General features: G+C 41.3%; 1 protein-coding gene across 1 annotated transcript in view; it reads left to right on the plus strand.

Moving 5' to 3' along the window:
- The first annotated feature begins 286 nt into the window (after positions 1–286).
- The window catches only part of EPM2A (epilepsy, progressive myoclonus type 2A, Lafora disease (laforin)), a 40038-nt gene continuing 26708 nt past the window's right edge, over positions 287–13616 (plus strand). Inside the window, exons 1-2 of the mRNA XM_009325454.1 lie at positions 287–361; positions 9428–9602. Of these exons, the coding sequence (XP_009323729.1) occupies positions 319–361; positions 9428–9602 (218 nt within the window). The 5' untranslated portion in view covers positions 287–318. The remainder of the gene's footprint in view (positions 362–9427; positions 9603–13616) is intronic.

The following is a 13616-nucleotide window of genomic DNA, read 5'->3' on the forward strand; positions in this document are numbered from 1 at the left end:
AGGCTATTGCTTCCTGGACAGTGCTAGATGCCTTAACACCTTTCCGATGTGAGGAAACTTTATGAGTAAAAGTGGATAACTTTGAAATCTACTACCCAATACCTCTTTAATGAATGGAGAGAATCTTTTGTTTACAAAGTACAGTAGCTCCTGGTGTTTTGTTTTCAACTCCCTCAAGACACAGACTTAGCGTGGATTATGGTATCATTGGCAGCAAGTTTTTCATTACTTCCTATCTGTATGTCAGCATTAACCAGCAGGCTACCAGAGATCAATAAAACAATAGAGAGTTGCCCATGAAACTGCAAAATTAGGAGAATGAATATAAGTCTGTACACATGCATTCCTCTGGATTTGGCAGGTACGTGTCATTTCCTACCTGCAGGGATAATCAGGGGCCAGCTCTGACTGCTGTGAGACCCTAATTAAAGCATTTGTGGTTATAACGGTAAAATTACAATAAATGCATTGTTTATGCAAATACTTTATTTATTTGCCATTTTTCCCATCTTCCACTTCACTCCCTGCCCTCACTTCCAAGTGGCGGCAGCGTGCAATATGGGTCGAGAATTTCTTTTCACTGGCGAGAAGCACTGAGAAGTAAGTAAAGTAACTGGGATGCTACTTTGGTTAAGATTTTGCCACGGTTACTGTTTTGATGTAGCTTGTTTCCTGCCTATAGTTCAGTAGTCTTTTCTGGTATGGTAGAAAGTAACAATCAGTAATATACAGTACAATGCCATAGAGAGTTTCAAAGCAGTTAGGAAGACTGTATTACATTATACATTTTGTTGCTATCAGCCATTACTCTGTTATCTGCATTTCCTTTATTCTTATTTCCACCATCTGTCTGAGAAGAACCTCTTTTTTACATGAGCTGAATTCCCTTTTAGTTGCTTTTCTCTGACTTAATCTACATCATTAGACTGGGCATTTGTTTAAAAACTCTTAGTACGGTAGCAGCTCCCACTGAGAAACACCTGTGCCTAAGCAGACCTAGAGAGAGAAATAAAACACGTGTTTTTGAAAGTTGCCTTTGAAAAATCTTATTTTCTCATCTCTGATTAAAAAAAAAAGAAAAAAAAAGCCTTGTTGATTAACAGCATTAAGCGCTGAGGAGGGCTTTCTTGTGAACCATTTAGTTCTAACTCTGGCATAATTAAAAAAAATCTATAAAAAGAATTCTCTTAGGAGTAGACTAATAGACTAAAAAATCTTGAATTCAAGCTGGATTTTAATAGATTTAAAACTTGCTTCCTTGGTTATAAATATCAGCCCTACCAAATGAGAAGTTGAAACAATCTGCTTTAAGTCTGGTAGAAAATAAACGTGTGGTGTATGATGCAAATGGTCTTCTGCTTTTTTGATCTCTCTTTTGGGCTGGCAAATGCAAGGAAGCATTTCTGAAAATTAAACCAGTCATGAAGAAGGCGTTAGTGAACTAGGTGTGGCAAATGAACAATTTTGTCTTATAGTAATATTAAATATTTAAGTAATACAAGAAATTCACCTACTGTTTTCAGAATCTAAAGGGAAGACAGTTTGTTGGCAGCAGAAAAAGTAGCATTAAAAAGCAGAGTAAGTGTATGTTTATTAAGCACATGAGTAAGGGTTAGTACATGACATACAGAATTGAAATGTGTTATTTGTCAGAGGTGTAAAAACAAAGGGCAGCTATTCAGGGGCTTTACTGAGACTTTAGGAAGGTGGCACTCCAGTCTAAGAGCCTGTGGCAGACTCAGACTGCCAAAATACCTGACCTAGCTCAGTTCCAGCGAGGGGAGTTCAGCCTCCCACCTCTCTGGTTTTTAACAATCGATAGCAATTCAGCCTTGGTGGGATTGAGACAGCTCCTGTTTCAAGACAACAGATTGAATTTCGTTCAAACAGTTAGGCAGCAGGGAGACTTTCATGACAGAATCTGGTATAAAGGGTAAATAAATTTGAATATTGTAAGTGTAGTGATGGAAGTCCAATTAGAGTAATGTCTGATAATGACACCATGCAGTAGCACATTCAGGTAACTGTGAGAATCGGGTCTAAAATAGGACTTGAGGCTTTTCTTCATTGTAATGTTGGTATGAAAGATAAGGAAGCTAGCAAGTACTTAATCTTTTAAATCCTTCATTTCGGAGACTTTTTTCCCCGTATGTTTCCTTTAGTTCCTGTTGTTCTATTACTATTTAAAAAAAAATCTTCTATTCCTCAACCCTTCCCCATTCCTCTGCCCCTGGAGTGTTCATAGTGCTTACAATGTTATTAAACTCTTCTGGGGGAGTTTCTAAGCGTGAACTCAAGATGTTCATTTACCTTGTTAAAGGACCTCATTTAATATTTCAATTGTAATTACTTAAAATACTTAGGCATGCTTAAAATTTTGACTTGACATGTGTAAAGCCTGCTGGTTCATGCAGAATTTATGACAGATTAAATAAGTAAGTCTTCGCTCTTACTTATTTGAAAGTAGGTGATCTGAAAATTGCCTGGCTGCTTGCTGTTTGGATTTGTTAGTTGCCGTTGAAGCTAATGTGCGCATCTAAGGTCATCCAAGTAGCCTTGTGGCTTTTCAAAGGTAGCGGTGAACTGAGAAACACGCTGACCTTGCTGGGGTTTGGAGGTTTGGAAGGCATACGCCTGTGGTTTAGGGCCTGGCTAAGGCAGGGATGAGATACCCAGCACCTCTACAGCCGCTGCTGTGCCCTGGAGTTTCTACATACCTTCCCTCACACAGTAAAAAAGCAGAAAAAAATTCCAGCAAGGTACGCAACAAGCCGGTAGCTGGGAGAGCTGTGGCTGAGCAGTACACTAAGTGGCTTTGCTGCAAAGAGCTCTGCGGAGACACTGGAAGAGGCAATCTTATTTTTTCCATTCATTCATGTTTTTTTGTTCACCACACTTAATGGTGCTGAGAAATTTCTTTGGCCTAGATTTCGCTCATTATCTTTTAGAATCAAGCTGGTAATTTCACCAGTGTGACTCTTCCAGAACATTATGCAATCTGTGTGCAGTTGTCCTCTGTGTCAAGATGAGTCTGTGCTGTTGGCAGACTGTTGGATTATACTTTTTTCATCTCTGCAGTACAGCTGTAATAAAACAGTAACTGAAGGTTTTTCTTTGCATTCTGTTACTGCATGTCGTTAGCTCGAATTTCAGAAGATCCTCTTCTGGTCCCTGCTTATCTTCTTCCAGTCCTTGATCTTTGGACATCTTTTTCTGACTTACTTATCTTCATCTGTTTTTCCTTTGTTTCGTTCTTGTCTCTGTCTTTTGCCAGTGCCATTTATCATTATGTGGAGATCTTTGGTTTTAATCTTTTGTTTGGTTGTTTGTGCAGCCAGCTTCCTTCATACGCCACTTTGATCATCCTTCATATGCATTAAACCAGGAGCCGTACGTGCAGTCACGCAGATTGTGAAAGAGCCCTCTGTGAGGCTTGAGCTGTAAGCGGGGCTGCTGGTTGCTTTGCTCTCCAGCAGTTCCCTACATCAGTGGATTCCACTGCGCAACCGTCCACAGTAGAGAGAGCAACAGGTGGGTTGCAAAAGCAATGGGATTTTATAATTTAATGCCTAGAAACTTATTTTTAAGTTTCTCTTTTAGATAAACATTTTTGCTGTGAAGAGTCACAAAGACGGATTTTAAATAAAATCATTTCGGAAAGAGACTGCTACCCTATCGGTTAAACTGGGACCTGTATCTTCTAATAAACTCTTCCAAATTCCTTTTGTTCTTTAATTAGGGAAGTCCACATGATCAATTAATGGGAGGATCAGTACTGTTCAGATATTTAACTTACCCTTTTTTATGGTTGAATTTTACATGTTTTCAAATGATTGTGTATTTGCCTCCCAAAAATAAATAATTAAACCAATGTTTTTCCACTTGGAACAACATGAATAAAAACAAGATGAAGAAAAATACTAATTTAGAGTGGTTTGGGCTGTAAAAATGTGTGTTTCCTGTTGTCTGTTGCCCTTTCTCATGGCCTCTAGAGCATTTGTGCTTGTTTTCTTTTCTGCAAAGATGAACAGGCGAGTGGAAACCAGATTTGATTTTCTTTGCTTTACTACTGGCTCTGGGAACAGAAAAGTTGAAATGCTGTTAAAATTCCCCCAAATCTTTGAGGCTGCACAATGTGTTCTTGACTGTAAAAAAAAAAAATTCACCCAAATAATTTTTTATTTCATACGAAAAGTACCTGGAAACCTGCCCAGTGGTCTGATGTTGTGTGAGAAAACAGCGTTTGGTTCTGAGACCGGTGCTCTTGTTGTCTTGCAAACTTGAAGTCTTTGTACAAGGTTTGGGTAAGCTTGGGGAGACTAGTCAGTGTAAGCGGACAGATGTATTTACATGAACAATTTATGCACCAAAGGGTTCCCTTTGGTGAGAATATGCCTTGCAGCTCCCCTAGGGATTTTGCAGTATGCCCTCACGCTCAACACTGGTATGCTTCAAGCTGTTTCCCTCCTAGCATCCAGCTTGTAACAGGCATGCAAAATCCTCTGGCCGTTCAATCTCTGCATGAGTGGTATGTGCCTGGGACTGGCCAGCACTGCACACTTCGTTGCTGGTAAAGATGTGATGTGCACTTGTGGTCCTGGAAGCATGTTGGATTGCAGCAAATTAAACCCTGGACGTTCTCTGTTTGTGCCATGCCAGGCGGTGATGTAGAGGCACCCTGACAGACGTGGTTGCCCAGCATGGTCAGGATAGCCTTCTCAGCTTGTAGATAGGACCTTTCCGAGCTTCAGGTACAGAAACTAAACTTCAGGACTAGGCCTTCAGTTTTCGTAATTTGCTTTGTGAAATGCTTTGTGCATTTGAGAAGTGACTAATAAAGCTGAGTTTCTGTGGGGATGGGCTGCTGAGTCTGACTTCTTAGGAAGTCACTTAGAAGATCCAAAGGTGCAGTGGCCTTTCAGATAATGCAGATAACTGGGACCTGTGGGGGAAATAAGTGGAGTAGGAAGTTGGTGTGGGTATGAGCAGCTTAGTCATGAGCAGACATGCCCAGACTCTGCATGCATGTGGTCTCATGGCACTTCTCTCTGCGCTGGCCTCTGTCTTTTCTCTCTGGTGCCTTGAGCAGAAGGTAATCGATTAGAAAGGGCCACAACACATTTCTGATGCACTGGGAAGAATTAGATTCTGCTGAGTTTGGTCCCACTGCCTTCATCAGGTGCTCTGTTTCCTCCCAAACTAACCAACCACAAACAGCCCTGGACCAGGGAGAGAGCAAAGAAGTGGTGGTCTTTGATCTGTGGTGCTGTTGGTCACTGCCTGGAGCTAACACCCTGCCCGACTCGCTGTCCCGGGCATGGGAAAGCCCCCATGCTCCAGGGATCCAAATCCAGAAAGGACTTTGCTTGGCCTGTTGTGGTGAGGGAGGGGAGACTAAGTGTTTCACGTAGTATGCCAGATTTTTATCATGCCTCTGACTCTGAAAGCTTTTTCGTTCTTGGCCCAAAGTCTTCCTGTACTTGTGAGAAGTCTTGGGCCAGCTCTTCTGAGTCTGAGTCTGAGTCTGACGGAGTCATGTAACTACCACAAAGGAGATGCAAGGAGCCTGATCCATCAGCAGAGATGAAGGGGCTAAGATGAGACTAAGGCATGTTTTGCCTGGACGTACCTCATACCATGAGGCTGATGCACCTTGCTTCAGGCAAAGGAAACTCATGAGGAAAGGTTTGAAAAGATAGGGGTGGAAAAGGACTGAGGATTATCCAGTTAATAATTTCTGCTCATCACCCAAGGAGTGCCCATTTTCCTAGCTATATCCGTTCTGCAAATATGTAACAGAACATGTAAGTGATACTAACTGTTTTCTATTTAAAAAACAATTTATGATCAGTTACCTTGAATGAAAATGGGTTTCATTGGCCGACTTATTTTTGTATTAAATTACTCTGGAAGATAAAAGCTGAGAGAATTCAATCTTTAGCCCTTTTATAGCAGCTCTAAATTATAGATGAGTTCTACAGTACTCCTCCAAACTTGTCATCTGTCTCTCCTTCTGAAACTGTTTCCTTGCATTGTTGTTTTATGGCATCCAAAATATTACGGTTTTCCTGTGACAAACTGTGCTAGCAGAAGCATGATGTGAACTGATACAACAACTTTCTCTTTTTTTGAAACTTATTTGTTAAATGTGTCTTGTGAAGCAAACTATGTCGAGAAGTCCTTATGTATCGTTTGGATATTGCCTGGGTAGTGAGATCCTGATTGTTTGTGGTAATTACCTTCTTTCATAACTCTTGCGAGGGGAATGGAGAATTCAGCTTCCTGAACAGCTCGGTATGATCATACTGTTCTCTAAATTAGTATTTCTTGGAGATGGTAGCACTCTCCCCTTCCTGTCTGAAATCATATCACTATATTTGTTGAATGTGTATTCAACACATATATACACATGAATATATATATGTTGAATGTATATTCATATACATTCTGTTGCATGGACATCATATTTCAATAAGAGGGTTGTTAATTCATAGATCAGTATATAGTGTAAGGAGTAGTAAAGAGCTGTGCAATTCTCATGAAAAATGTTAGGAATGCAAGCTGTTACTGTTTACCTGAGTATTACAGCCAAAATGGAAACATACCTTCTGAGATTCCTGTTCGACTGTAGGCCACAGCAGGAAGGTGGTGCCGAAAGATCAACAGCGATAAATAACAATTAGAGAAGGAAGCTTTTCAGAATGAGATTTGACAAAACCTGTTTGAGGGAACAAATGAAACAAACGTCTCGTGGCAATTTACTCTTGGCCCCACTTTCATGTGTGGTTGTAGGCTAGGTAAGGGAATGAATGATGGTGAAGGTGAAAAGGTTACAAGGCAAGGAGGCTACTGCCTTTTAAGAAGGCAGATGATAGAGAAGGAAGGAAAAAAAGAGCCAAGAATTAAAACTGGAGGAGAAGGAGGATGGACAGTAAAACTGGCAAATGACAGAAGTACATGCATCTCAAGCAGCAGCAATTGGAAACAGGAAAGTAGGAAGCAGGTAGTGATACAACTGAGATCATGAAGACAAAGAAGGGTGAGGCTTTGTTGTCTTGTAGGACTGACTAGCACCTCGAGGAAAGAAGAAATTAAGCAGGAGGGAGAGATCATAGATTGTGATTGCAAAAATTCATGCAGAAACCCTGGTGGGAGAGGAGGAACAGCTGTGAGCAATGGAAGGGGCAGTCCTTCAGGGAGCCAGAGTGGGTACAAGGGCGCCCACGTACAAGGAAGAATAGGGCTGGGAGTATCAAAAGAGCCAGAGATCCTGAGAACATGGTTCAAAACTGCCAGGGTGCAGTGAGGGCTGGTGGGTCCCTGGGGACTCAGGACTGGGATTGCAGGGACACCCCACGGGGCTGGCAGCCAGGAGCAGGCAGCCGGGGGCACTGCGGCCTTCCCATCCCAGGGCATTGGGCACCTCCCAGGGGATGGGGCTGAGGCTGGGATGGGACGTCTGCCCGTGGGTGGGTGGGTGTCAGGATCAGACACAGCCTTGTGATGGCCAGGAAGGACCATGGTGATGTGCATTGCTACAGACAGTTACCAGAGAGTAAAATGGGAAAGGCAAGATGTGTTATTTGTGGTTGTAAAGATTTTGCTGAATACATGAAGTCAATTAAGTGTCCTAAACATCCATGGGTTTTGTTATGCTGTTGTGTATTTGTATACTACTGTCTTCAAATATTGTTTAAAAGTGGTAAGAATGTGTAAACAATTAGAAATGTGAGATAAAAATACAGTGGTAAGATTTGTAGCTTCAGGAGCTATATACTGGTTTTGCTCACCTTATTTATCAAAAGCTGTGTCATACCATTGCATATGATGCATAATGGTTCAGCAATATAGAAAGAGAAAATAGTTTTCTGCCTCGTATTTTCTTTTTGGTAAATAATAATATTTCACAATTATGATAAAATGTGCTGCATGTCATTTGGAAATAAGGAGATTGTTTGAGCTTTAGTATCAAATGTTAGTCTTATTCTCTAATCTTTGCATTAATACATCTCCCAAAATGCTCTTGCTCTAGAAAATTTCCCTAAATGCGGTGCTTGGAAGCTGGTCATACATTTACGTGCTGTGTGAAATTGAAGATATTCCTTTGGGCATAATTTTACTCAGAAATGTTCTAACATCATTAATAATGTTTAAGTGTAACAGGCTGACGTTAAAAGCAAGCCATAGACTAGGTCACTTCTAATTTGCACAATAATTCCTACATGGCACTTAGTATTACAATAAGTGTGTAAAAGTGTGTGTGTGGGGAGAATATACATGTACTGAATTGTTGGAGGCTAGATAGCCTTTTGATTGATGACACGACCCGGTTTAATTCAAGTTGTTTACTCTGGCATGGTATTAAAAATTGCTTTTCTGTACTAAAGTTCACACTATTGCTGTAAGAGAAGAAGAAGGGGTAATGGATATTAGATCGTGGAAAACAGCAAGAAAAATTTCTTTCTTTAGACAAGGCCGTTTTAGGTAATTGTGATTGCTCAGCATTGCAGGTGTGACCATCTCTCTCTGGGTCACTTTGGGCAACTTTTACTGTGTATGAACAGACTCTGTAGGCGGGACGTGCATCTGAAGAGTACAAAGTGATTGTTTATCTGTTAGCAAATGTAAAAGACAGGTAGGATTTAATGAGCTCCAAGGCTAGGCATCGGTGTGTGTCCTGTCCCAAGCAGGATGCCTGAAGGGTCTTTGCAGGCCAGGCAGCTGTGAATGAGGTGGAGGAGGACCACCCGTCACTTCTCCCTGAAACAGGTCTTCACTGCTGCCGGGTTGCTGTCTGCCGCCTGCTTACTTTTCTTCTTCGGGATTTGATGCCTTTCCACGTCGGTGTTTTTCCTCTTGAATGCTGAAGCTGGTAACAATTCCAGTGTCACCAGTCCTACTTTTGTTTGCGATTTTCCCTTTCTGATCTTGCACAGCCGTGCTCTGTGCTTTCTCTGAGGTCTTTCTCGTAGCTTGGCAATTTCCTTTGAAGTAAGCCTGAGGCACGGTGATGCTGCTGTGCCGTGTCAGAGCTAGACCTCGGGCCACAGCAAGCTGAACCCCCCAGAGAGAGGTCACACAGCAGAAACGTTAAACACTGAGGTCACATATTATCAGACATCGGATGAGGAACTTAAATGAAATTAATTATTCTTGAAATTGTAAGTGCCACGGTTGATGATTTGGGAGTCTTATACAGCTTTAATGTCTTTTAAATAATTTGCAAAAATTGATTTTAATGCTGAACATTTGCTTTGTGGCAGTGCTTCTGTTACCACTATTTGAGGTGCTAATGTGTTATGAGAATGCAGTCTGAACAGGCAGCAAACGCCACTCCTTGCCTTAAATACTCAGTTCACATCTCCTACAAACCTTTCAGAAGATTTTCCGGATACACAGCCCGCAATTGTCCTTTCTTCTGTTCTAGGTAATGGGCCCCATCACGATCGAAGCTGTGTTTACAACCAGAGTAACATAGTAGATGGAGTTTACTGCCTCCCGATAGCACACTGGATTGAAGTCTCTGGACATACCGATGAGATGAAACATACAACTGACTTCTATTTTAATATTGCAGGACATCAAGCTATCCATTACTCCAGGTAAAAGAAGAGTGTGGGGCTTGGCAGGTGTCAAGTATTCAAACAGAAAATCTGTACCGACACCGTGTCAGCAAACTTTGAATTTGAAGTGGTGAATGCTAGTATGTATGTAACAGTAAAGCTTAACAAAGTTTCAGCACCTCTTTGTAATTAAATGTCACTTTTGGCAATAAAAAGGAGAGATTCTGAGTTCAAGGATACCTGCAACCTGTACAGGTATGTTAAGGTGCATCATATCTGACAATGACTATTGGTAATTTATGGATAAATTTATGAGGAACTGTAATTTTCAAGCGCTTGTCCACATACACATGTAAATATGCATGTAGGTAATGTGTTGGGTTTGGGATTATTTTGCTGCAGAACATCATCTGGGGGAACAAAAAGAATATATTCCAGCACCAGAACTTTAGGGCATCAGGCTATCACTCATGTACGGCAGCAACTGCAATTAGTGACAGCTGTTATAGATGGCTTCTGCTTCTGTGTATGCAAGACCTTAAAAAAAAAAAAAAGCTAAAACTTAGGGAAGTCTTAAAATGTTTGTACTTCCCTGGTGTTCACTTGAGTCCAGCCGATTCCCATGGTTTATTGGGTCTAGAAGACCCAATGATCAAAGAAGACCCTGTGAGCTTGGGTTCCTGTAACAGTATAGCTCATCTTTGAAGTACTGGGTTCAAGAAGTGCTGCTAGAACTGCTGCTGCTCTTTGAGGAAAAGGAGACAGAAGATGCAGAGACCTCCAGACCTTGCACTGAATGAGAGTCTGAAGTGCCTCTTTGCTGCCTCACCAGTGAAGCATCCTGGCCTGAACTGGGAGCCAGTAAGGCTTAAAGAGAAGATGGCACCCACCCTTTTAGGGCTGCAGATAAAGCACAGGTTGTGTTTAGAGCAGCAGCCTTAGCACTAGTGGTTAACAAAGTGGCACTGAGGAATTTGGGACCATTTCTAACTTTTTCCTCCTCTCCAGTTGTGGATGTGGCAGCAAGTTTGTTGAGTGATAATGATTGCATGAATGCTGGCAGCCCTGATATGCCACGTGCAGCTGGTGCTGGTTACAGAGCAGGTAATGATCCCAAAGGGATATGTATTTTTTTAAGAAATCAAACCGCCTCATGCTTCCATTAGGTCTTAGCATTGCTTTGTGTGAATTTCTCCATTTCAGCTACTCCAACCTCACGGTCTTGTCTCCTCTTTCTACTTTTTTGTCTCCACTCTCACACAGTGTAGGAAGCAGAATTGTCTTTTTCTCATCAGAGTTGCAGTGTGTGAGGGAAAGATTTCCTTCTCTCGGTCTCTTTTGGAATAGTACGGATTCATAAACACTGTTAGGCACATGTAGGTATTTGTGTGGCTTGGTACCTTTTCCCTGAGACCCCCTCAAGCTATATAATACGCCTGACGGACTACACTGTTATCTGTATCTTAAGCATCCATTTCCAACACCCTATCAGAGAAAAGATCTTGTTTATTCCAAAGCACAGACTTGTCAATCCCAAATAATCTTTGCTTGGCAGAGGAAGCTTGTGACAAAGGAGAACAGCTGTCAGAAAGCGAATATTTAAGCACCAAAAGCTAACTTATCTTCTTTTCCAGAGGCAGCAGTGATCCATTTAATACTGCCTTATCTGCATGACTGTTTGTTTCCAAGATCGGGCAAAAAGCTACAGATTCCACTAAAGAATATTTGGAGAAAATTTTCTGAGTTGTGTAGTCTTTTCCAGGTGAGGATCTCCTCCTCCATTCCCCTCTCACACACACATACCTTCATTGCAAGGCGACCTTATATGTACATCTTCAGTAAGTAATTCTTATCTCACTTCTTTGAGCTATATTAAGTGAGCATACCCCGTAACAGTCGTGTCGCATAATTATTTTTAATACTTTGAAGATATGCAGCCTTAAATGACTTTTTAATTATTAACAGTTGGGGGCAGATTCACCATTCTGCTGGTTATGACACAGCAGCCCAAAAATACTGGCTAATTAAGGTGGGGTTTTTTTGGCAGAGCAGCTGAAGTGAGCTGATGAAAATGCCTTTATTTTGTAATGGATTTATTGATTCAGAAGAGTACTATGGAGATTAATATCACCAAAAATTAAAAAAAAAAAAAACACAAAAAAACCCCCAAAACAGAAGCAAAGAGCCAGTCCCTCTGTCTGTATGGTTAAAAGCTCAGTGTATGATCAGATCGTAGTTATCCAGCTAAGGTTGCTTTTTTCCATGCTGTAACGGAGGCAGCAGTACCGCAGGGAGCTTTATGAGCACAAATTCTGCATCCTGTCACCAGCTGTAGGATCTTTACAGAATGCTGGCGGCTGGAAAGAAGTGATTTATCAGTGAAAACTTTTGACATGAGCCCCTTCTCCACATTGTTCCACTTAATATGATTGCCATGTGCAAATTAACTGGAGAGGAAAGTTTACCTCTGTCAAAACGGCCTCCCACATGAGCCCTTGGACTGATTTTATTTGTCATCTGTCTAATCACAACAATTAGAAACAGTTGCTCTGAGCTTCGCTACCACCTTGCTTCTTCATAAAACACGTGCTTAAACTTTAAATGGGCTGCAGCGGGATGAGAAGAGCTTGCTTCCCGCTGTTGCCAAAAATCATGCTGAATCATGCTGAGGCTGACGGCAATGCTCTGAGCTATCAGATTTTTCTTATTCAGTATAGATGTATTTGCTCATAAATCAGTGAATTTATGTTTAAACTTACATTTACAGAATCACTTTGTGTTGGTCATTCAGGTTGGAGAGTATACAATGCGTTTTTTTAAGCATTGCAGGATTTTAATTAATTTTTTTTTAAGTGTGCAATGGAGCTTGCCCGCAGCTACAGAGTCATGACTGGTACCTCCGTGGTGTTAGTGTTCACTTGTTTCGGACATGTAATGACATATATCACCAAAATCTGATTCAGGAAAAAAAAACAGTCCCTTTCTCTTTCCTGTTAGATATTACTGCAATAAGATGCCTTCAAATTACAGGAGAGTTCACTTAGGACACAGTAATTTTCCAAAGCAAATTAGAGTTATTCTAATCTTTTCTGGGAGAAGATGACTTCAGAAAAATTGTAAATCTGGGGCATGTTAGCTCTGTTTCAGTTCCATCTGTGAAAGGTGGAACTTCCTAATTCGTAGGTGTTGTATACCTTATTATTTATATAAAAAACTCTGCAATTCTCAGAAGAAAGGCATTGCATAAGAGCAAGAGAGGGATTGACACCTGAAATTACAAAATCCTTAAATATGTTGGAGACAATGAGGCTTGATGGCAGAATTAGGTGCTATGGGAATGAATATCACCGAGAGGAAAAGCCATCTAGTTACTGTTTTCTATTTTCAGACTAATTTTAGGTTCCTGAATCCACCCCTGGTAAGTAGTGAGTTCCCATAGTTTTTGCCTACTCATTCAAATATGATGTATGACCACCACCTCTTTGTTTTAGGACACATACTTCGATACCATCTATGGTATCTAATTTTTAATAATACATGTTTCAAATTTACTCTCTTCATAACTGTAATTTTATTCATTGTGTGTGCTTTTTGCGGGTCATATCTCCTAATTCTGACGAAGAAAAGCCTTTTTTACATGCTTTGTAAAGAGAATGCAGCTAAACTGGATTCTGTAACTGAATTTGCAGAGGCGATCAGCTCCATTTTTAATAATACATGTTTCAAATTTACTCTCTTCATAACTGTAATTTTATTCATTGTGTGTGCTTTTTGCGGGTCATATCTCCTAATTCTGACGAAGAAAAGCCTTTTTTACATGCTTTGTAAAGAGAATGCAGCTAAACTGGATTCTGTAACTGAATTTGCAGAGGCGATCAGCTCCGGTGCGGGCACGTCCCGCAGCGGAGCGGTGGATGGCGGCGTACAGGGGGTGTCCTGAGCCGGGGAACCCACAGGGGAGCGCAGAGACCCGCCGGAGCTGGCAGCTCTCACCAGGGCGGCTGACGAGGCGTGAGCGGGGCCAGGAGCAATGGCAGGCACCCCCCCCCCTCC

The sequence above is a fragment of the Pygoscelis adeliae genome, unplaced genomic scaffold (assembly GCF_000699105.1).
Source record: "Pygoscelis adeliae isolate BGI_AS28 unplaced genomic scaffold, ASM69910v1 Scaffold300, whole genome shotgun sequence".
NCBI lineage: Eukaryota > Metazoa > Chordata > Aves > Sphenisciformes > Spheniscidae > Pygoscelis > Pygoscelis adeliae.